The sequence below is a fragment of the Larimichthys crocea genome, chromosome VII (genome assembly GCF_000972845.2).
Source record: "Larimichthys crocea isolate SSNF chromosome VII, L_crocea_2.0, whole genome shotgun sequence".
NCBI classification, from domain to species: Eukaryota; Metazoa; Chordata; class Actinopteri; family Sciaenidae; genus Larimichthys; species Larimichthys crocea.
In genome coordinates, this window is record NC_040017.1 from 22125416 (window position 1) to 22150977 (window position 25562).

The 25562-nt window shown below is 41.5% G+C and overlaps 1 protein-coding gene across 1 annotated transcript in view; it reads right to left on the bottom strand.

Annotated features, from left to right (window-relative positions):
- Positions 1 to 733: 733 nt before the first annotated feature.
- lhfpl6 (LHFPL tetraspan subfamily member 6) overlaps positions 734 to 25562 on the bottom strand; it is a 40999-nt gene continuing 16170 nt past the window's right edge. The window contains exons 3-4 of the mRNA XM_010738794.3: positions 5312 to 5410; positions 734 to 1581 (exon numbers count right to left, since the gene is read on the bottom strand). Of these exons, the coding sequence (XP_010737096.1) occupies positions 1463 to 1581; positions 5312 to 5410 (218 nt within the window). The 3' untranslated portion in view covers positions 734 to 1462. The remainder of the gene's footprint in view (positions 1582 to 5311; positions 5411 to 25562) is intronic.

A 25562-nucleotide genomic window follows, 5' to 3' on the forward strand; every position in this document is an offset into this window, starting at 1 on the left:
GGAGCCACGCTGACATATAAACGCTAAACAGAGCAAGTAGTGAGAAAGAGAGAGAGGGAGATTTCTCAAGTGAGGATGGAGAGAGAGATTATCTGGGGGATGCCGAGCATTGTGAGAAAATGGGCATGCTAATGAGGGCCAAATACGTCGGCAACAGCCGCATTGTAAATGAGCTGACTTTGTACACTCGGGCTCAATCTCTGAAGTGTTGTTTGTTAATCAAAGGAGGAAAAATGGAGAAGAGCAAAATGACTAAAAATAGTGAAAAGCCAGGTGCAGCTCACACCTCTGATGACACACATCCAGTCATGGTAATTGCTCTGAAAAGGTTATCATCATTGTTATTCACACTGTGCAGGCAGGTTTGAGGAAACCGTGATACCCACTGACATTAAGCTGATGGATACACAGCCACTCAGTGTCCCAGGGTGCGATTGCATCTCAAGCTTTTGTCTTGAAGACTCGGAAGCTTTGAAGCTGAGTAACCTGATCAAAAGGCAAATAATCTGACTATAGGTCACGGGATTTACCTCATCAATAAAAGTTAAATTCACAGCTCGGCCTGTCCTTATCCTCTTTATCGAAAAAAAAAAGGATTCCCACATGTAGTGAATGCAACCAAGATCAAGAGGTCATGGGAAAACAACCTTTGTAGGAATGTGAGCGCAGGTCTGTTCACTTCACCTCAGGGTGTATTCTGCAGAAAGCTGAAAGGACACGTTCACACCCAGAACTTCAGTAAACATTTATTTACAAAACAGAAAAAATAATGACAAAGAATAATTTGAAGAGTGAATACAAAACATGTGCTAATATGATAAAATACATTATCATACACGACGTATACTTTATGAACGTGTTAAATAAACTATGCTTAGATTTCTTTTGGAATCTGAAAAGGCTGAATTGAGGAAGCAGGCAGCCAGTGTTGGATTGCTTTACATTAGGTATAGGGGATTATTGCATTTCAGTTTGTGTTTTAAGGCAAGGATGAGACATGAAGAGGAGACAGAAACACTTCACGTAACAATGAAGCAATATTACTTTTTCTCTTCATCACAGGGCACACTATCACATAAACATCAATGACGGAAGTGGAGGAAGACACAGAAATAAAAAGGCGGACACACTTCTCATGAAAGAAATAGTTATGTAACAATTTTACAAATAGGATTGGTCCGTACATTTTTCATTTAAGAACAACTTTTAAGAGAAGAACCAGTTTTCAAAGCTGTGTGTGTGTGTGTGTGTGTACGCATGTGTGTGTGTATGTGCTGCATAATGAAACAGTCCCTGCAGTTGTCAGATGAGTAGTGTCCCATGATGTGCAGAGCACCACAATGACTTGGTGTCTTTGGTGCCTGATGTGCTGTACTGGTGTGAGTCCACAGAGTCAGACTACTCTCCCTTTCGCCGCATCGCCTTGAGGTCTCCGTCCGCCCGTACCCGTCTCTCTCTCTCTTCAGTACGGGTACTGCTTCTGCTTCTTCCCGGCGAAACAGGAAAGCCAGGTGCACAGCAGCATGGCCGCCGCCGCCCCTGCCCCTGTGCAATAATATGCCCATCCGATCTGGCAGGAACCTGCAAAAGAAAGCAGAAGATTCAGGGTGATAACTTTCCAGCCTTTATTTTATCTGCTCGTCTGTCAGCAGGATATCTCAAAATACCAGACAACGGACTTCAATGAAATTTGGACAGATAAGCCTTTGGCCAGGGGACAGCTGATTTGATTTAAAGAGAATGTCTCGGGTGTTAGAGGAGGCCTGCACTGTTTACTCTATATTTATAAAGCCTTTTTAAGAAAATCTCACACCACTATGAGATTGACATTAAATAAAGGACAGGAGTAGACAAAAATAATCTTTATTCAAGGCAACATTTTAGTTCTAACAAGGCTTTAACTCAAAAATCTTTTAGCTGCATAGGTTAGCCTATAAAATCATATTTTTCTTCTCTTGTTTACGCTCCTCTGATTGAGTACACATGGTTTATAAAAGAAAAGGTGTGGAATTGTACATGTTTGTGGTCATATGAAGGTTAAAACACTGACATTTAATTTGTAAAGCAGTGTTAGGAACAATGTTTCTGGCTATAACAGCATGTTTCAGTGTTCATGGACGTTGCTGCGTGTCAGTGAACATAAGTGGAATGTAGTCAGGATTGTGAAAGTGGCAGTCCGCTGATAATATAATTATGTCAGCTGCAGTTCATTTAAAATATCTATGTTCATTTCACATACATTATCTATTTGTGTGCATAACAAATGTATCATAACAATATTACATTATATCTCTAGTCTCGCTTTAGGTCCGACAGTAATATTTTAGCTTTACGAGCAGAAAATGTTGTGACCTGCTTAACATTTTTGTTCAAGTCACAACATTTCCCTTCCTCTTGTGAAAAAAGGGTTAGCACTGTTGGAACAAATGCACTGAACATAGTTTAGCTTCATTTGCAAACAGTCTGGTATGTGACAAATACACTTTACACCAGTGCTGGAAAATGTTGAACTGAGCCAAAAGCCAAAAGCCAAAAAAAACAAACACCCCACACAAATTAAACAAGGATATGAGCTACATTTAATTTTAAGTTTGGAAAATGTTGGAATAACCATCAAGAAATCACATTTTGGGTGAATATCTGATTGAATGTAGTTAATTAACAGACTGGTGGGAGGAGGAGGTGTCTCAGATTCACTCACTGCAACCTGATTTACAAATGAAAATACTAATTTCTCTCATTTTCTGTTGCAAAGTGCTCTCCATGTCAGTCACACTTAATAAAAACTACCTTCACCTCTTTTTTAAAAATGTTACTGTAGTTAATCTATTAACACGACGTTTGAATGTTACATTTTAAAACACGTCAGATCAAAGCAAAGACTCGAATTCATTGCATTCATTCTGGTGACTCCAGTATGATAATTTCTCCCAACTTTTTCATACAAGGCATACATGCAATTAATGTGCCGCGCTGCTACATTCAAAGTTATCTTTGAATTACTAAAGTACTGACTGCTCTCTCCATGGTTAATGAATGAGTCTATGGTGGGGAGATTCGTACCAAACACATCATTTGTGTGAAATCCACTGCTCTCATGGGAGAACATCACAGCCTTTGTCGAGGGCGCTACCGAGAATGAGGTGAAACGGAAATAACTACAGTCGCCTTCAACAAGCAAATTTAATATGCCAGGGGCACTGAGCAGAGCACACGGTTGCGAACACACTTGTTAACAATAATTTATGTACCACGAGCCTGTTCTTTCAAATGGGAAATCACAAAATTAGAACGTATCCAACTTAATTACTTCTGATGACATGGTCTGCAATTTCAGTCACCAAGATGATATATTTAGGAATTTAAATCAGTCAGAATTACAGCTGTCTAAATTATACGCACATGCTTTAGATTTAAATGCGGCTCTATCTGCTGACATAGTGGCAGTAGTAATTCACTTGACTGAAAAATCTATTAATGTTACAGTGTTGGTCGTTTTTTCGAAAGATTTGTTTTCTTTTAATGTTAGTAGATTTATAACCCTTAACACATATTATTTCCTAACTTAATAATATACAGAGCTTGTTCATCCATCTGTCCAGATTAATACCATCAGTATAAAATGTGATATGAATATTCATTGTCTAGTGTTGCTGTGATGCCACTGTCAGGTCAAAAGCTTTATTGATTTATGGAAAGATTTCCTGGAAATTAGCATATACATTGTTGAGTGTGAATGAATGTTTCTGGTGGACCATTGTTATAGCGCCACCATCAGGCCGAAAAATTTCATTTGTAATATCAAAAAATAAAATGGGCAGTTTTCTACTTGTGCCGTCCTCAGGTCAAAATGTCCAACTTCACAGCAGAAATAAACATGTTTACAGCCTGGTACAGAAAACTGTTTTGGTCTCTATAGCTAATTTCTTTAATTCATGACAACTGTACTCAGTCTGAATTTCTATTTGGCTCCCCCATTAAAATTATATTAAGGCTTAAAGTTATGCATAATTAACAGCGTGGCCACTTTGATCGAGCAAACAGGCGGCCCGCTTCAGCTCCACCAATTAGCCACCTATGGTGACATCACGGACACATATGTCCGTGTTTACACTGGTGCGATGCTTTGAACACAACACATCTCATAATCACTGAGACTGACAGGAAAACTGATGATGAACAAGGTAGATTTTAATGACTCCATTGCCTTTCATTTCGCCTTGGGATATTTTGTTTGTTTGTTTGTCTGGTGAGGCTGTAGGAAAGGAAAAAAAAAATGTTTTGTTCATTTCATTGAATACTTTTGTATTATGAGGTGTAATGAAAATCGTACCCTACAGGGGACACGCGTGTGAGGAAGAAGGTGGAGAAAAAATAACATTCATCTGGAAATGATTGTTGAACTATGTGAGAGGAAATCTAAGTGTACCCAGTGCCACAAGCTCAACAGATTTACTAAAAATGTAGCTTTGGCTTTATATATATATAATATTACAATCACAGAAAACAAACGTTGGTACATTCGGTAGAAGAAATCAAACTCTATTTTGATGAGCATGAAATAAAAGAGCAGCTGCAGCACAAACAGCTCTTCCACATGCCTCGTGTCTGATACAGTATAGCGTATTCCTGTCAGTGAGGAAGTTCTGAGGATGCCAGCTGAATACTGAGCACGAATCAGGCTCCTGCTTATTCTCGGCACATATTTATAGGTGTGAAACACTTCAGAAAATCGACAGCTACTGGAGATTCTGTTGATTTCTTATCACACATTTAAAATACCAAGGCATTGACAGTACCAGAAATGTCTACTTGGAAAGTCAAGGGCCCGATCTAATCTGTTCCCAGTTTCCAACTTTTTCATAGCTTTATCTGCTCTGGGAACAGAACATTCAGCGTGCACGAGACGAATTTACATAGCTGAAGCAGTAGTCTGTAATTTAGGCTCTATGTGTAGGCTGTAGGGTTTATTTTGTTTTGGTTTTAATTTTTGTTTTCAGTTCAGTTTGGTTTCAGTTCAGGTAATTTCTAGTTTTGCTTGTTTCAGTTTTATTGTTTGAAAATTTTAAGTTTTAGTTTAGTTTTAAAAGTTTAGAGTAGTTATTATAATACAAGCATAACTTTGTGAAGTCACAGTCATGTCTCAATAAACAATAATATACATCAATGTCTTATCACGCTTATTGTGTTGACAAGCTTCTAGGTTTTATTTTTATTTCAGTTGACTAAAAATGTCTTTTCACACCCAGTTTTAGTTTTTAGCCTAATTTTAGTTGACTTCAAAAACCTTTGTGCGCATATCGGATCTTACCTAGCTGAAACTGGTCTGAGCTGTTGTTGCAGGTCTGTTGTACTTCCTCACTGTCCCATCCCAGCGGATAGAGTGCACATCCAGAGCCTATGAGCAGACCTGAGAAGAAGAGAAAGAGAGTCATTAATAAAGGAACTGCAGTCACTGGGGGGTTTCAAAAAAAATATCACAAAACATGGCTGGAGGCTGACAAGACACCGCGTGTGAGGGGCAGACTTCAGCAAGGACAAACTCTCATCATTAAGGTGTTCGCTCGGCTCCTCGGGGAAGGTCTGCATTGTTTTTGAGAGACCTCACCTCTGTGGGTTTTCATAATTTAAGCGGATTTTCATTAATGAGGAATAAAAAATGCAAAGCGGTGTGTTTTTTTTTCTTTTCTTTGCTGCATCCAGATAGCAAGCAAGGTGAATTTAAACTTAAATATTTTATGTAGATTCCTTCTCATTCTTTCGGTTTATTTTTGATTTAAACTGACCAAACAAGACAACGAGCCGCTGCTCTCTAATAGACGGATGTGTGTGAGTTCAGCTTATCAACCGTTTCCAGCAGATACTGATGTGAACAAGGCAGCTCTGACCCGTTCCAACAGTTTCACCTCTCAACAATCCCTTTGTAAAAATGACACGGATTGTGATTTTAACACTCCATCACATTTTTACTGCAAAACAAAACAAAGCGCTCCTCTGCCAGCAGTTTATAAACCGCTGCAAATGAACAACGAACATATGCAAATAGCTTGGCAATTTCACACACAGACAACAGTGGGGAAAAAAAACAAGCATTTTTTTTTGGGGGGGAAGCAATAATTACTGTAAAACTCTGGAAAATCCTTGAGGGACTGCTTTATGTCAGTGATTAAAGAGACTGTGCTTAAAGCTGCACATAGAAACAGAGTAAACTCTAGTCAAGGCCATTACATTAAGGATTAATATCCTTAATATTAGCCTGCAAACAGGTCTTGACGAGAGTTATTCCCTGGATGCCAAGGTCTGTCTCTTGAAATTACCCTGTGGGGGCCCCTGGTAGGTGGCTCTGCCATCACATTAGCGTAATCCCCTCCGATGTGCCCTGCTATCAGTTTTGGGATGCGAGGATGACAGCAGGATGAAGGGAATGCAAGTAAGTACTGCCTTCCATCCTGATTACCCCTGCCGTACTACATCCAGGCCAGATAACAAGCAGGAGTTAATCCACATGCTAATGCAGATGTTCTAGACAAAACGGGCCAACATCAGAGGTGGAGTAGGGGAAGCGAAAAAGACATCTGCGCCAGTTGGAGCCAAAAGGGCGGTGAATGTCATCAGCTCAGTTTGAGGTGAAAATAGACCTTGCGATAGATAGAGGTAGTACCTGTGGAAGAAAAAATCCACTGAGGGAAACTCTGGCATGTTGATGAGAATGAAGGAATATAAAAAAGGCTCTAACCAAGTCTGTGTCATTACACCTCGGGATCAGAGGGGGATCCAGGGATTGTCATACATAACAACTCAGCCGTTTCTTCTTCAGACCCTTAAGAGAACTTCACACGACTTTCAGCTTCAGACCTTAAAACGACTACCTTTAGCTGAGCAGCAGAGCAAAAGTAACAGGAGCATTTGATGTGAATCCCTGTATGAGTAGCCACTGCGGACCCCCTGATGAACATGAAAAACAACTATTCTACAAAGTACAAAAACGAATTCAGGAGTGAGCATACACACAGTCATTAAAATATGCTCAGTTATACAATGTTATCAAATGTGTTTTTATTCAATTTTGTAACAGTAAAGAGTGTAAAGCATGCCGGCATGGTAATGTATTCATGATTAATATTTAACAAAATCAAAAATTCTCTTTCAAGTGTTATGTAATGCAGAGAGATGCAGCAGCGTGTAATCAAATTGAATTTCCTTGCAGCGCGAGAGAGAGGGGGGAAAAAAATAACGCTGGGCAAAATGTGTCATTGTTTCCCAAAGAAATTGTTATTATCCCAAAATAAATTTAATATTTCCATTAGAAAAATCAAGATTCATGGCGATTCTTTGATCAACGCGTTTGTTAAAATGATCAAAACCATAAAAAGCTGCTGCTCTGTAGCGGGCTGCTCGGAGAGAAGAATGGTGGGGGGGGAGACTTCAGTGCATAGTTTCCACATCAGGTCAGATGAAGATAATGACATGGAATGCTGAAAGAAAGAAAAAAAAATACAGACAGGAGGGAAATTATTGCCACAACAAAGACGAGAGCCCAGTCCCATTGTGCACCTCCCAAAAAAATCCAAAGTTTCTGGGTGAACCGTCAGTGTTTTCTGTTGTTTCTGGGGATAAAGTCACCGAGGCATCAACTCTGCAGTGGGTGAAATCAATGTGAGCGCTCACATGTTACCATGACACCACTGAGACAGAGACCAAAAAAACACAAATCACTGTGGGAGCATATGAACAAAAATATAAAACACATCGCCAAGGTGTAATTCAATTCTGGATCACATGTGGCCCCACATTTCTCTTTTTGCCTTTTATTTATTTGATTTATTTATTTTTTCCCGACTATAGTTAATTCCATCAAATCCCATCCTCCACACTCACTATGTGGGTTATTGAGAAAGCAGAGGTAGGGAGGCTGGTGACTCGGATGTGGGAGAAAGATTACAAAGAATGAAAAATGTTCTTTCACATAATGTATATGAGGCAGGCTTGCGTGAGACGCAATTACCTCGGGCTCTGATTCTCCATGCGTGTTGCTGTAGACTGATACTTCCTGTCCTTGTTATTCCCTAAACTGACACTGATGCGACCCAATCTGCACAAACAAACGGTTGGGGATTTGTGTCATTTAGCATGTGGTTGTCAGCTACAGCAGCCCTTCTTTGACTCTTGAGTCAGCTCCTTCTCGTGACCTCCCTTCTCAGGCTGAAGACATTATGTAATGGGTTTTCCCCCCCACAAACATTTTGTGTATTCTCACAAATTTCTTGACCTAAATCTAACGTCCTGGCCCCGGGCTTGAGAAACAATGAGTTAGCTGATGCACTATGATCAGAAGCACTAAAGCTAGACTTCATAAAATAAGATGAATTTAATTTGGAAGGATTGATTTGCTGTAGAACAAAACGGAGATTAAAATAAAGAGCACTTCACTGCATGCAAACAAGATGCATGAAGACTTTTGAAAGGTTGGCGTGCACTGTGCCACAAAATAAAGAAACCTTCAGTGGATTCAGAGTCGTTTTAATTCTGATAAGGTTGCAAATTGGTGACAACGCTCCATAAGTTAGCAGCTAAGACATCCAACTGGCACGGTGGTAAATGAATGGCTTGAGTTTGTTCTTAACCAGGACAAACGCCAACCTGTAAGCTCGAGGCACAAAGCAAGAGGCTTTTATGGATCTTTATCTTGCATGTTCACTTTTGTGAGAACTGTTGTGCCTCCTGCCATTCAAACACAGCAACCAAATGCAAATGTGCCTACATATAGAGCTGCCACTATAGCTATTTTGTGGCCTTGTACTGGCATGTAGCTGGCCGTCCCCCAGAGGACTTGGAAAAGATGAAAACATTCTCTCCAACAAAGGTTTTTCCTGTGAATTTCATTTCTTTCCTCAAACCACAGAAATATTCTCCCCTCTTTTACAGACAACATCAACTTCAACAAGCGGCTCTTTTTTTTTTCTTTTCCTGTGAGCAGATGGCTGTCATGATGAAATCATTGCAGATCTCAGCTAAGCTGCCATGAGGATAGTACTGGAAGTCACCAGAAGGCTGACTACAGCTACACAGCAACTACATGGCACCGCAGAACAGACGGACAGAAAAGATCATAAACGTGAGAAAATCTGCCAGCATCCACACACACTTCCTCAGAGGCTATTAGGAATTAAAATAACTACTTTCCCTTGAGCAGTATCATCCTCAGGTTAAACTTAAAGATGCTCCGAGTTTCTTGGGAGATCGGGAGAGGTTCAAGTGCCGCTCTATCAACACAGGCCTGGGAGGTTTGTTTGTTTACTTTACCGCTTTTTGCCGGTAACCACTGTTTGTAAAACCTTAGCCCATTTCGGAGTCCTGTTTCCGTTGCTATGGCAGCCTGCTGATGCCTGATAAATCGTCTCTGGCGGAGGAGGTGAGGAGGAGAGGGTCAGAGAGAGCGTGCACAATCTAAAAGGCCAGACAACTTATTCACAGATTGAGTTTCAATTGATCTCCATGCAATCGTTATCCGAATGACTATCTCAGGCCTAATGGCTTCTCTGAAAGGCTATTACATGAACTGGGAAAGAGTTCGGTTAAATGGACTTAACCAAATACAATCAGTCCCACATATCAGTGTGCAATCCATAAAATCTGCTCTAATATAGTGAACTTTTCTTCTATGCATCCTTGCCTCAGATTTCATCATCAGAGTCGAGCTCACTTTTGAAAATCGCATTTTACAGAGAAGTGCTTTACTCCATCAGTGCTGCTCTATTGTCCGCCATCTTTTTTTATGTCAACACTTTTTTACCTGAATGAAAAACTGGCCCCGCATTCTCTGATTTAGGGAGTGCTGATGTCTTTTGTCAAGCCTTCTTGCTCTCTGTCAGGAACCAAGGAATTTCTTTATCCTCCTTCATGCCCCGAGACAATACCATTCAAGGTTATCATACAAAAGGCCAAAGAGGACAGGGAGAAAAGGCTGCCGCTAAGCTCGAGACAATTTTGGTGGCCAGGGAATTGAAGCAGGGACGTGCATGAATGGGCCCGCTTAATGTAAGACATTCCCTTTTGGGCATGGAAGATCATCCAAAAGAGCGAAGGAAATGTAAGAGTAACCACACCTGGGAAGGCATGCCTGAGCTTTGCCAAAATAATGTCTGTGTTTTCATGACCGTTGGTCTTTTACAGTTCAAAATCTTATTTTTCATGCAAGTTTAAAATGATTGCAGTTGTATGCGCTCCTGCTCATCTGTTTAAGGAGTTTTTTTGACACTACTTATTGTTGGCATATTTCAGCAGTAGCTATTGGATGTACTTGCAATCTGTAATTATGTCTCAATATAGTAATTTGCATTGTTAGTGATTGATTCTGCCACTCCCGTGCTGCAAAACAAATTGCTTATGCATGATGGATTCACAGGAAGCATTGTAGCATGTAATCCAGCGTTACTGTTTTTAATTTTATCTCATTGATATCAGCCTCATGGCTTACCGTTCACACTACAATGCAAACCCAACATTTGTTTCGGCAAATCAACCAGGACTAAAATATAAAAAGTGCTCCAAATGTAAAAGAAAGATTTATTTTGTGCAGCTGTGACTATAACCGAACGATAGCTAGGGAATGTGTGCACAGTTTATTAAAACATCACATGATCTGCTTCCTTGCATGTAATAAATAAATAATGTAATGTAATTAACATTATGTTGTAAACATGTTCATTTGTCTTCTGTGCTTTAATTAGTGAACAGAGTCTCACAGTGTCACTTCAGCCTGAAAGAAACAATGTGACTGTGTGTCAACCCTGCATGTTCAGGCATGTTTTGTTTTTTCTCTCTCTCTCACACTTGAAACACAAAGCGCACATCAACACGTACAGCCTGCAAGTGTGTCATTCAAGTTCGTTGGAGCACACTCGTTTTCACAAGGGCTTACTCCTATGTGAGCATTTTTGCCCGGCAAAGCTGGCGTCCAGACGGGGATCTGGAGATTCAGTTGAAACGTTGAGAGATGGAGGATGGATGAGGGGGATGCAGAGAAAGAAGGGATTTAAAGAGAGTATAAGTATGTTATGTGCAAAACAGGAATATAAATGCTGCCCATGGCTGGCATTCAAGCGTTATTTAGCCCGTAACCTACTCACGAGTTTAAACTCACTGGTTAAATGACAAAAATATTCTAATATTCATAAATAAACTGAACTGTTTCTCTATTTGCACAGCTCTTCCCAGAGAGTATACCTCCACGATCCAGTTGGACAAGAGGTGTGTTCAGGAAGAAGTTTTTCTGGTTTCAAATGATATGTTTCCTCCCTACTGTTGTTATATTTTGTGATATCTAACTGTGAAGGGTGTCTACACAGAATATACTTCACTCTGCTGTCGTTTTATGTTTCTCCATGTCGGCTTTACAACTTGGATATAAAACACAGGCGACTGTATTAGGAACAGAGCTCTGTGACAAACAAGTTCGACATCAGGCTCTGACTATTCATTCAGAGTGTGACCATCCTCTCCATGACGAATTCCTCTACCCTCTGATATTTGCCACTGCCGCCCCAAGAAAAGGTCAAACAGTTACAAAGACTCTTTTATCCCATCAGCCATCAAATGACTTAACAAGCCTCATTGTTGAGCTGTGTTCATGTGCGGCCTGCATCGTTATATTTTCATGTCACCCTGCAAACAGACTGTTGTTTCTTCACTCGCTTCGTCTTGTTTCTCTACTAATTAGTAGCACGTGAATGCAAATAATGCGTAACAAAGGGTTGAGGTGAAAGACTTCAAAGTCTGCTTGTTGCATTATCGGGTTTGATTGCATATTCCGAAGGCAAAAAGCAGTATGTGTTTATTTGTTGGCTTGCGCCGCTCTCCTTCAACACGCTCTCATTTCTTTCCGTGTCCGCCCATCAGTCACCATCCCCGGTCCTGGGCGGAAAGAGCAGCTTGTGTTATATTGATCTGTTTCAGTGCTTTTGCTACAGGCATTCTGTCAAGGGCTGCTCTTATCTAATCACACCACTCATTTGTCACACGGTTTCAGACTACAACCAGTAATTAATAAACACACCAATTACATGAGCAAAAATCGACTTATGGTTCATTAAACAGTGGGTATGTATTAAGCAGGGGGAAAAAAAACAAAAAATGTTTTAGATCTACAGCTCAGGAGCAGGACACAGTGCATAGGAGTGAAACTGGTGCGTGCTAAATGCGCAGAAAATACTTTCAAAAAGAGAACATCTTCTGGATGTGTGGGGAGAATGAGCTTTTCACACGAGGGAGCAGTTATTTTCTGTATGTCTCACTCTTTCCAGTTACAAAAACCCACGCCTCCCTGAGACCTCAACCATGTCTCCTCTGATCTCATATTGCAAATTGGACATTCTTCCTCCTCCTTTCAGTTAAGAGAAGTCAAATAAGAGGCAGGAGGGGGGGAAAAAAGAAACACAAAGGAAAGAATTCAGCAGCATCCAAGAGAAATTCCTCCTCTAGCTTTTCCACTCCTGTGCTGAAATGATGTTGGAATCTAAAGCATGAAGAACAGTAGAAACAATGAGTCGAGGTATCTGAGAAAAACCTGCCATGGAAGGATCACCTGACTGCTACAATGCTCTGGTGTTAATTTGCTGCCTTGGTTATTTTCACCAGTCAAAGAGAAGATTAGCTTTTTCGCAATATCTTGCCATAGTTTAATGACTTATTATCATTGCGAGGCTTGGTGGCAGGGTGGTGACGATAAGCTACTTTGCTTGCACATGACACAGATAGAGTCAAAGCCAAACGTACAGTAGTCGAGCAAATTTCCAGGATTTAAATGAAATTTCGGTAATCAGAGTAAGTGGAAAAAACATGCTGGAAAGAAACACAAGCGTCTGTTGTACAATTTCACATCAGCATGCTTGTCTGGGATTTAAAAAGTGATGGATGCTCTGTGCAACAATCAAGTGAAGAAGAAAATGTGTGAGGGGAACAGCAGAGCCAAAAGGGTATGGGAATCCTCCTCAGGGTACGATTCACTTCATAGGGTCCTACAAGTGTAGCTCCCAAACTGGGTCATGTCTGATGTCTTAAACAGCGTCCTCCTCCCCCTGACAGAGCCTGACTGAAAAGCATGACGGCACCCCACGTGTCAAAACGTCAGCGTATACCTACAGCAATGCCTCCCTATCTTAATTGGCCTTTATAATGAGCGGTAAACATGCTAACGAAAAGGCCTCTGGGAAGAAGGAAATCAAAGGTTTAATATTCATGTTACCAGCATCCAAATATGCAATGAATGTTTTAGTATCCTCCACACAGACACCGCCAGACATCAAAATGCCTCTCTGACAGTACTGGAGCTCATCATGTGAGCAACTCCATACTCCAAACACAAAGAGCCTCCTTTCAAACACAATGCAATGCTTCAGGGATCGAGGAAAAACTGACTTTCATTGCCAAGTGTACAAAGTACTCCATAGCATGTGTTTAAAGTGCCGGCCCACTGCATTCACACCGTCTCCTGGGACATAGACTAGGCTGGACTACTACCCCTGGGCTTTGAGTTGAAGCAGCTCTTACCTAACTCCTAAATATTCCTAAAACCAGTGGGTTGATTTATTCTTCCATTTCATTGTGTGTGTGCTCTATTGCATGTCCGTCCTGGGAGAGGGATCCCTCCTCTGTGGCTCTTCCTGAGGTTTCTTCCACCTTTTTTCCCCGTTAAAAGGTTTTTTTGTGGGAAAGTTTTTCCTCACTTGAACCGAGGGTCTAAGGACAGAGGGTGTCACTCCCTGTACAGATTGTAAAGCCCTTCAAGGCAAATGTACTTTGTGACTTTAGGCTATACAAATAAAATTTGCTTTGACTTAATAATGTGAAAACCATTCAGAAAGCTTGGAAATCTCTGTAGAATAAGAGGCTCGTTATAAAGTCCTAGAAGGGTTGTACCAGAATACCAATATATAATGTGATACATTATATCACATGTTCCAAACAAAGAAGACAATTTTATGACTGGACTGTTAAAGAAAGATCATATTTGCTTCCTTGCTGAGATTTAGTCTCTCATTTCTGTACTGTAAATATTAAGCAACCACCTGCAGCCTTTCCAATCTGTATTAAATCCCAATAGTTTGTCTAGTCTTTATGCTAAGCTGAACTAACCGGCTGCTGGCTGTAGCTCTATATTAACCATACACACATGAGAGTGGTATAAATTTTCTCCCAAGAAAGATAATGAGAGTGTGTCCCAGATTAAAGTGAAAAGTTTCTGTTTGAAGTGTCGAGGCTGGACGTTACCTTTTTAAAAGTTTTTATATACTGTTGCATAGTATATGGCTAAGTAAAGTTACATGGTGATGCTCACTTGGCTCCTCTTTCATCACATGCTGTTATCATGACATGTGAGAGCCCTTGAAAAAAAGCTAAAAGAGCCCAAATGAGAACACATTATGTAACGCCAAGTAATCTGCGAGCAATACAATAGGGCAATAGAATAGAGAAGCAGAGATCAGGTTGAGCGCGACCGTGTGCGCGCTTTTGACATTTTGTATGATACTGAATTGGCATTGTGATCCAACATAATCATATAATATCTGGTTTATCCTGCCTGCTCAAGGATGAAAAGCTATTTCTGCTCTGATGATTCTACTGATTGAAACCAAACAGATGTCAAGAAAAGGCTACCAATTCCATTTCATATGAAGATTTACTATTATCTTACCTTTTTTATGCTGCCATGCAATCTCTCTGACAGGGTAGTAAAAAAGTACTGAGGTAAACTAAAGCGGATGTCATTATGCGGAGATAAATGTTAGTGATGAAACGGCAGACTCCTGGTGAAGTCTTGCCTTCTTAACAATGCTGTTAGGCAGTCTTTGAACCCATGGGTAATAAAATATAGAAGAAACTGCAGCTTCTTGATGGAGATTGTGTAAAAAAAATAAAATAAAAAAAAGAGACACGACAGTGACACTTGTTTATTTCACTTTGGTGTTAAAAAACGGCTGTTGTCATAAACCATGATGAAATATGTGAAAAAGCCTGAGGGCTTCTCCCAAACCACCGATTATATTTGTGTCTTGGTCAGAGCAAATGGCTAAATGTGATGACTTGGTTTTTGTTTTGACAGGCACATTCATTAAGTCTTCCTCTTGATAAATGGTTTTTATTTTGTCAGTTTTAGTCCAGAGGGAAACTTAATCAAAAACATTTAAGGTAAAGGGATAAAACCAGCTGGATGAGTATGGACCCGGACAAATTAAAACCCTAAAGGGTAGAGCGGTAGCAGGTGGGCTGAAAATGAAGCAGTTTATATGGGTAATTACAAAGAACACAGCAAACATCCATAATTATCTGAAATAAATCCATGGCTTTCCTTTATTTACTCCTGTTTCCATTTGGGAAAATGTGAGCAACCACGATGTAATGCAGAATGAACAATGGGGTGCTTATTCACCGTGTTGTGTTTCTAATAAGATGGAAACATCTAAAACAGGGATGGTGCCAAGGCCAAGTTTCTTTTTACTATACTTCAAATAATACAGACTTAACACCTTCATTACACTTCTGCCTCCCGCAAACACGTGGCTTCAATCAAGCCGCATGCGTTCATGTCATGAGAGTCAGTGGATGGCATGAATCCTCAGATTATACAATCGGAGCAAGGACGAAGGAAAATCAATAGCTCCCTGAGCCATTGCAAAACTGTCTCTTACTGAGATGTTTGAAAAAGAAAAGAAAAAAAAAACAGATGCAAAAAAGATGTTAGAGCAATGCTCTGTAAGCACCAGTGGTTTCCTCCAGCAGTCGGTGGTTTCCACTTTTACTGCCTTATGCTCAGTTTACATGGGAGTAATAGCACAGTGTGTTGAGAACTCACGTAACTCATCAATTATCTCATTATCTCTGAAAAACATTAGAACCAGCGAATGAAATTCAGCAAAATATTTATTTGTCACTAAACTGAGCCAAATTTCGTTTACAGTTAAAACACACCAACACAAATTCAATTTACATGGGATTAGTAAGTATTACCTGGGGAACTCTGACCAATGTGATGCAGGTATTTTTGCACTACCTAAAATTTCACTTAAATTATAACCATGGAAAACCCGAACCGGGATTAAGATCATCAACGATCTGCCTCAATTATACAAATCACTTCCCAACCTCGGGTTATATTAGTTCCGTGCAAATAGAGCTTTATAAAATTCCATCAGTATTCATGAACATGAACGAGTCTCCTCAGAAGCTTAAAACCAACTCGAGATAAAACTGCGGCACTGACGACGACCAACTCTGTAGGATGAAACTGTGAAACTTCACGGCCAAATTAACTTTGTGCCATTATAGTGCTCTCAATGATGAGGCAGAGAAGTTCGCCTCTGTAATGTCATGTGCCCACAAAGGCTTCCATTCACTGTCAGAAGAGCTCGTCCACAATACGCCTCCTGATTGAATCAATTTGAGAGCCTGTGGCTCTGACTCGTTCCTGCTCACAAATTACTGACTGAATAATCCAAAAATCGCAGGTCAATGCATGTGCAAACTCCTGTTTCCAGGGATGAATCTTTTTTTTTTTCTTGAATGTTGATTACTGTAGCATTGTTATGGTAGCCCCACAGTGACTGAATAGCCTGCCAAGGGCTGTTGAGAATGTACCACTGGACATTTCAGAACTAGTCAGTCTGATTGATTGAGCCATAAAGAGTTTGTCCGTGGGGCTAACAGGACTTGGATAAAAGATTAGGAGTCTGTTGAGTCTTGATTAATGTTATAGGATATAACCTCTGGCCAGTGGTGCTGAAAGATTTATATAAACAGGGTCTCGGCGGCAAGATATACGCGCGCTGAATTGGAGCGATTTGAAGTCAGCGAGGACAAAACAATCACAGGGTATCCCCAGGACACAAGCTAAATCAAAACAGAATTGTCACAACTCCATAATGAGACAAACAAGCGTATTAACTGTCAGACGAAGCACGACGGCAACCCGAGCGGCAAACCAGACTAAACAGAGATATCTCAAAGGCAACAACCATAATTTTATTTTTGCTAAATCAGAAGGAATGTGATGACGACGGGAAAGAGAATTCCTCTGCATATTTATCTAGGACCTTGTCTGTGTCAAGCCCTGCCCCACCCCCTGGACTTAGGCTGTCTGATTAGTATTCAGTGAATTCATTAAAGCACAATTGCTGGTGTCTGGGAACATGGGAACTCTTGATGGAGGAGAGGTTGAGTTCAGCCTACTGGGTAAGTCCCTACAGAGGGGGGAAAAAAAGCCCCATCCCCCAAACCTGAAGGTCACCATGTCTTTCCTCTGCTACTGATCTGATGATCACAGGCAAACATCGGTTGGAGAGTTCAGTGTTAAGATCTTTATTTGCAGATGTTGTGATGTCGCCAGCATGCAAAGATCTGCACTGTGCAGGAGAAGAAGGTACATTTGAGTCGGACTTTTGGCTTGACTGTCCCACAATTCATCACCCAGGGAGTGTTGTTGTGCTGCGTTATAATATAGTGTTTCTCCTTTGCAGCTATAGAAAAATATATAAATGAGATCAGACTTTGTAGCCTGCAGACCATCCCTCCCTCAAAAGCCGCACACACACACACACCCAACTCCCCAACTATTAAAATCAATGTTGAGATGAATGAACAGCAGAAACCAGAGGGGACACCTGGCAGAAAACTCTTCCGGCCGCTCCAATGGTTCATATGTTAGAGGGAGGCGAGCTTTGGTTGCGTCCCGGCAAACCAGTGATGAATCATTCCTCAGGGAAGCACTTACACACTTCAGCCAGTTTAATGAAAAACACCAAAAAAAAAACCCTGTCCTGCATGAAAGCTTCCCAATAATAAATCACAAGCGGGGATAAAATATTGCATAGAGCCACAGTGCACGGATCCAGCAGAGTTTGGCTTAACTCCTCTCCCTCTCACTGCTGGACTGTCAGTCTTCTGTGTTTCCTCTATAATGCTGCTATCGCGTTGACTCCAAATACAACTCTCTTTGCGTCAAGTCCTACCTCTGGAAATGATTTGAAATTATGAGAGAATGATCACACAGAGGCAAAAAAAGACTTCCCCTGGGTTTAATATCGCCATTTATACTCCTCTGTTTCGCTTCAAGTGGTCTCTTGATGGCTAGGGAAAGATCCGATTTGAAGGCGTTGCAATAAAACTAATTATAATTAAAGAAAACAAAAACAAAACAAAGGTGAATAATATGAAGCTGTAAGTCCAGAGCGTATATATATATATACCAGGGAAAAAGCTGTGTCATATCCTGAAGCTTCTTTCTGTTTTCCTCCAACACAATGAGGAAAAAAAAAAAAAAGACTTTGATCATCCGCTATATCTCACTCACCGAGTGAGTAAGGAGGAAAACAGAGTCAGGGCATAAGAGTAGGGCTTTCCACACAGGGGAATGCAGAGCAGAAGAAAATGAGGTGAACAGTCACGAAACGAAAAGCAGAAAAAACCTCCAGTAGCTGCAACACACTTGACAGGAAACTAAGCTGCCGAAGCAAGTGTCAAACAAAACAAATTGCTAAACCTTTCCTGACACAGAGTGCAGAGTGAAATTAAGTCGCCAGGGACAGAGAATGGCACCAACATCAAGACTAAGTTTAGGTAGGTAGTGAGGAGGCGTGTGCTTACAAAAGGATCTGTTCACATGTGATAATTAATTCATAAATGCTTGGTTATTTGCGGTTTCGGTACAGGATTGGAATCTCATTTTGCACCATGTTCGGTTTTTGTCAATGTAGCCAAAGGGCTTTCTCTCAGCAGGGGCCACAGTATTCTGTCTCAAAAGATGCATTTTTCTCTCAGAGACCAGGCATGGGAGGCACATAAGCATGAACGTGACAGCACAAGTGAGTCAATAAACACACCCAGGCAGAGCACTTTCATTTAGAAAGGAGGGAGGACTTCAAAGTTCAGCCGGCAGGGGTTAAGAGAGAATACAAAAGAATAAAGAGGGATCAGCTCTGGCTGAAAATGCATTTTGAGATGGAGAGAAACCAACAAAGCAGCAACAGGACCTATAATAAATACAGCTGTAGTACATTCAAGATGATGAAAAAGCTATTTTATGTCTCTGAAAAGTCTAACTCTAAATGTTAACTGAATGCGTAGGTGTGTTTGTTCAGGGGTACGAGCAGTAAGTATTACACAACCGCAAACTGATATTTATTTCGAGCAAAATCTCCTTTGTTTTGACAAAATGTCCGCACAAAAGCAGCGAGTAAGCATTAACTATAAATCACACTGGAGCACAATGACACTAATGCAAGAAGAAGTAAAAAATGCAAAGGGAGATATATGAGATGTATTGCAGTGGAAGCAGCCACAAAGAAAGGAGTGTGTTCCTCTGTGTGTGTGTGTGTGTGTGTGTAAGATCAGGGGCATGTTGCAAAGGTTTAAGGTACCTATTACTGCTGAGTGTAGCAGCGATGGGATTAGTGGTACCCGGAGGGCACAGATGGCACCAAAATCCTCAGAGTCATTCTGAAAAGGTCACACCAAATACAAGAGAACCATCCCCACCTACTCACCCACCCATACACTGCTACTAACAGATTCCTCAGGCTTGTTTCTGCGGGGGCTTTTAGTCCCTCATCAATCCTCTGAAAGCTCCACAATCATTTTTTTTTTCAAGTGGGTAACAGAGAGCCGTACAGAAATGCCTTTAAAATGTCAAGCGGCGGCGGACCTGACTCGCGGTGTCATTGATGAGACGGTGGCAAAGGCTGAATTCAATAAGAAGCGTGTGTCGCTTCAGAGGAAAACAGATTTTATCAGAGCGCTTTTGTTACGATGTTTAATGGGACAGGAAGCAAGTGGGAAAAGACGCAGATGCACAGTGATGTATCAAAAGACATTAGTCTTTATGGCGGCGGACAGAACAAATGAACCACTCTGCACTTTGTAATTTAGTCTGAAGGTCATTTCTGACCCTTTCCATTCTCATCCTCTCATTCATTTGTCTCTGTCATACTGCAACGTACTGCGCGTTGGCTCTGTTATTTCTTTTTGCATCGCAACAATGAGACTTGCATTCCTCTTCTGTCTTGTTTCGGCATACTGCTGTGTGCGTGCATTTCCTGCCACCATACGGCTGCATCCTCCCTAGGCGCTGGCTCATCCACCAACACCATATGGCAAGGCCAACTAGGCAGGCAGCGCTCCGCAAGACTCACAGCGTCTCCGCTCTGTGTGTTTTTTCTTCGAAGGATCCGCTGAACCGATTACAAAAAGGGTCTTATTACTATATGTAGAAGATGCAGATACACATCGCTTCATATACGATCTGAGCGCGGCGAGGCAGCAGAGCCATTAGCAGAATGTACACAGACTGGATAACAGGTGGTATGTTCATCTGCTGCTGGCCTCGGCCTCTGACCTCAGGAAGGTTTTCCAGTCTCTTTGTGAATCAGTGTAGCTCACTTGATAAAAGGTTTAGAGTCCTCATTCTTCTGAAAAGTAAAGATACAAGTAAGCTATAAAAAATGTGCATACTTCATCAAAAATAAAAATATCTTGTGTAAGACTTATGAGCTCATGAAATTGTGCCCTAACTTCCCTTAAATCAGTTTTTCTACTGAATAGTGGGACATAACATATCAGCGTAAAATAGTGAGTGTACTGAACTGAACTGTAAACCAAGAGGATATCAGCTAAAGAGAGAAAGGCAGCTTTACTTTAACTGATAAGAGGAGGAAGTCGGAGGTAAAAAGTTTTCCTGGAAGACTAATAGCTCCTGAAATGCTCTTCCTTACTCCAGCCTACAGCTTGTAAACTCCTCCACTGAGAATTGACTGAGCCTGACAGCTGGCAAACCAATCACTGAACTACGGGGAACAGTTTAGATGATGACATGAGTCAAAACTCTCAACCCTCCTGGTGAATAACGACTTTAACTACGTGTTGTGGGTATAATCCAGAGTGATTCTTTAGCCGCAGGAGTCACTCCTGACCATTTTTCGCTGGATGATTCATGAGAAAGTCGCTAACAATAACTGTTTTGCAGAGTAACTGTGTGTTGTTGGGTTTTTTTTGTCACGTGAAAAGACCAATGACAGCCAAGTTGAGCAGCGTGTTCATCCAGTCAAGTGCAGGAGAGGGTTTATAATGATGCATGAGTGAAGCAGAGCACTGTCAGTCTACTGTTGTGCAGCGTGGTTGAATTTCTTTTTTTTTTTTTTTGCCAGACCACAATGAATGAAATTCGTGGCTTGGCTGTGTGAGAAAACCATTTTATTCCAAAATGCAGAAATTACAAGGTGCAGCGCAGCAGTATTTGGGTCAGTATGTACTGAACTGTTGAAATGAAGCTGTTGTTGCACTTCACCTTGGCAACACAACATATAAACTCGCCCATCGGCTCCTCAGCTCAGCTGCATTGTGATCGGCTGGAAGGAATACAAACATCAGACCTTAATTAATATATATATATTTATTTATTTTTGCACTGACAAATAGCTTTTCCCCCATTTTAGCACCAGCGGTGTTCGGATGAAACCAACTTGTGAACGGAAGTGCGAAACCAGATCTGGAGAGAAAGCTGCAAATAGATTTAACCAACTCTGTCTGGTGGCAGACGGGCACGTGGAGTACGTGTTATGCTGTGAAGATGAAACATTCACATACCCCAGGATCACACTTCATGTGTTGGAGGCTGCTACTCTCAACAGGAAGCTCCATTCGAATAGGACTCTGTTACCGATGTATCTTTCCATGTCACAGGCATCGGGTTATTCAGTTTTGACCCATTTTACGATGAAAACCTTCCCCTATATGATTTAAAGATACTATAAAATTTCATCTTGCAATCTTGTAATTGATTATCTAATTAATTTTATCTGATGTTCACGTAGATAATCTGCAGCTTGCAGGAACATACATTCAATGCTTTATGCAGTAACTGTGCTGTGTCAGTGTCAAGACATAAAGAGTGACAGCGAGTCAGCACCACCCAGACATCTGTGACTGATTACTAGTTGTAATGTGCCAGTGATAAATGCGTGAACATGAGGCGATGATGAATCTAACACTGTTCCCCAAGGAACAAGGACCTTCCATTACATGTCTTATTACTGTCTCTCCCTCCTGATGCCTTAATTGATCCTTGTGGGCCAACAAAGAAAACCCTCCTTCACCCATCCACAGATTATGATACCCGATAGCCTGGAAGAAGAAGAATGAAAAAAAAAACAACCACAGCAGCTTTAAACCCAACTAGCCCCTTGTTCAACATTTAATTACAAAGCTATAAGGCACTGAGTATCTTGTAATATCGAGCAGTTGCAAGACCATAAAGGTGAATGCAGCGTTTTATCACATAACTTCATTTTAATTGGATACAACTTGTTTTTCCTCACCAGAGAAAACATTGAAATAGGGCCACCGGTGAGATTGGCATGTCCTGCTGCCAGAGCTTCCTATGCTGTGGTGCGTGCTAAACTGAGCGCCTTCATGGATGAATTCAGAGCAGAAATGCAAAGCATGGAGGAATAGCACTCCTTTCTACCCACAGAGGTTGACCACGGCATATGCTGCCGCTTATTATTCCCTGTGTCTGCCTGTTTTCCATTGTATTTATAGCAGGGGGAACTTGATTTAGATCTGCTCCATCTGGTGAATCGCTGTAGGGATAGATGCCACACATCTTCCGCTCGTCTGTGTATTACCTCCCCACAAACCATCCACCCTGCTCACTGGCCTTTATTTAAAAAAGATGGTAAGTGAGATAGCAGGATGTTGTTCCTCTCTCCGTCTTTCTCTCTGACACCAGCTGCTGCTGCACGGTTTATGATGCTTGCTGGGAGGCTTTGGGAGGAGGGGGGAGTCTGGAGCCTGTGGAGGTGTAAAAATCCCTCCCACTTTCTCTGGTGGTATGCAAAGATTCCACGGGCGGCCTCCAGAGCCCCTTTCCTTCCACAACCCTCCCCCAGTCCCAGTTCGCATCAACCTTCAGCAGCCCCCTGAAACTGAAAGGGAGGGGATTGATAGCGGAGGTAGTGGAGCTGAGGTTTGGGGCGCAGAGGAGGAGAGGCTGATTATAAAACATTTTACCTTCTGACTTCCAATTCTGGGTCTCCTTTTAAGTCAATATAAAGATGTGAAGGAGTTTTTTTTTTTTTTTTTTTAAGGATTTGTACCTGCAAATGAAGCAAGTGTAGGTGGCAATTTCTTTGATTTCATGTAAATGCGCTCCACAGGAAATGTGGGGCAGGAAAGCTGAGCTGCCAAAAGATGATTTTCTGATCTAATGAAGCCTCAAAGAATACCGACATAAAACCAGAGACAACAAGAAAATGCAATATGGCAAAATAAAAATCTCTGTATATTGCCCGAACCTTTCAGCAGCACAGACATGAGCCCATTTCCACAGTAATTACTTTTTAGAGGAGATCATAATACCTCTTAATAAGGAGAAAAGTCATTGCAACGGACAACTGGTAATGTGATCGTCTACCCATGACTGACACTCAATTCAAATCTTTCTTTTAAATGCCCTTATTTCATTACCCTCTAATGTATTCTTTACTCGGTGTGCTGTTGCAGAGAGAAGTAGGGGGAGACGAGGGAGGAGAGGTTAAAGACGAGCTGCTCATTTCATGGCTTATTTTTTCAGCTAAAAAAAACACCAACAACAAAAAAAACTTTAAATTGTCAATATTTCTAATCTGGCCTCAGCTCCTTCACTGTGGTGCGATGTTGAAGTTTGCCGAAGCTGTATTTGACTTCCTCTCGAAAGGGAACAAACAAAGAGCTCAGCCACCAGCAGCTTTGTCAGGGGCAACATGTCATTCACTTTGTCACAATTGCAAGACTTTCTGAGTGTACTTGGCAGAGTAAATAACTCACCATAAGGTCCGGCCGTCTGTGTGCTGCAGTATGGTGTGGAGACTTAATGATAGAGTGAATGCAAAACATCAGCAGTCTGTATAATGAAGTTTTAGTTATCGAGTTCTCTGCAAAACTTATGTTCAGAGAAAAGTTTCTAGTTGATAATAAAGTTTGAAATCAAAATAAACTGTTTGATTTGGAATGTGCACGCAAAAGTGCTCATGTACTGACTTCTAAAGACTCACACAGTGCTGTCAAACAGACTGAAAAGCTTCTGAATTACAGTCAGATGGATGCATTGTGTGAGGAAACACAATCAAAAAGCACCCGAATGAATGGCAAACAGTTCTTTGTCTTCCTAAACTCTTAGCGTAAAGGAGAACAAACGCGCTGATTGGGAGCGTCTTTGGCTGCCTCTGCACCATGTGTTTGGATAACTGCGAGACTGACTGTTTGCGCCGACGTGGCAACGTGACAAAGCCGCGACTAGAATTTACAACAGGAAGAAAAACTAAAATATCAAATGTTGTTTCAGTAAACATGCGTGCGTGATATGTGAGCAGCTTCAAAAACTAAACGGTACTGAAGTGAAAAAACAGGAAACGGCACAGCTTCCCATGGTATTTGCTCACAGTCACCTCTGAGTGTGAGCACGGTCACGCCTGCTTGAGGAGGCTGGTGGCTCCCCGTGGGTAAAAAATGGCCGTCTCCGTAGATTTTCATTTTCACGCTGACTGACAGAGCATGGGGGGAAGAGACAGGCCACTGCTCCGGTGCCCACCTGGTGACCAGATGAAGGCTTCAGGGTTCAGCATTCCCTCGTGGCTCTGCATATGCAAGCGCGACAAGATAGGCGCGAGGCTGGCCCCTGCCTGTAGCCTGTCTTGAAGACGGATGAGGTAATGGTGCTGGCCTGGGGCCCCAAGGCTCCCCGCAGGGACCTCACTATTGGGCTGGTAGATTAGGTCTGGATCACAGTTGACGTGCCACAGCAGAAAGCAATGGGATGTTGGAGGCGGTGTTTCTCTGCGTTTCAGAGGTGGAGCAGGCAACATGTGATCCAGTGTTTGAAAAAAAGTAACATACATATAAGATGATCAATGATTCAAGCAACAGAAAATTACTGTAGCATTCTCTGTTCTGTGTATATAATTTTAAACTGAATATCCTTGGGTGTTGGGCTGTTAGTTGCACACACAAGCAATTTGAAAGTGTCACTTTGGGCTCTGGGAAATGAGCTGCATATAAATATTGATCATGAAAACCCCATGTGCAGCTTTAGGCTTTTCATTTGTATCATTTGGTCCATTAGAACATAATGATAACAGATCGGATTTCAAATTGTTTAATATTATCACTGGAAAGATCACATTAGGAGCCACTCAGGCGACAGCACCCCATTTTCCCCCATGTTCACCTCCCCGCCCCCACCTATTACCGCTTCTTGAAGATATATAGTCATCCATATACATGCCAATGAATCACAGCCCCGCTCTGCACGCGACACGTTGCCCTTGGTTGGGTGTTACTTCTCAAGCTCAAGGTCTAACAACGGGGTAATTATCACAAAGAGGTGAGATAGAGGAGGATGTTAGAGTGATGTTTAGCCAAGGTGCGAGGGGGGTTCCTTAATTACTAGATGTGCGGTGTAAGATCAATCATTTGTTGGGTAGCAGAAGGTCAATGGCTGCATGTCAGAGAGAGAACAACGAAGTGCTATGTGAAGAATG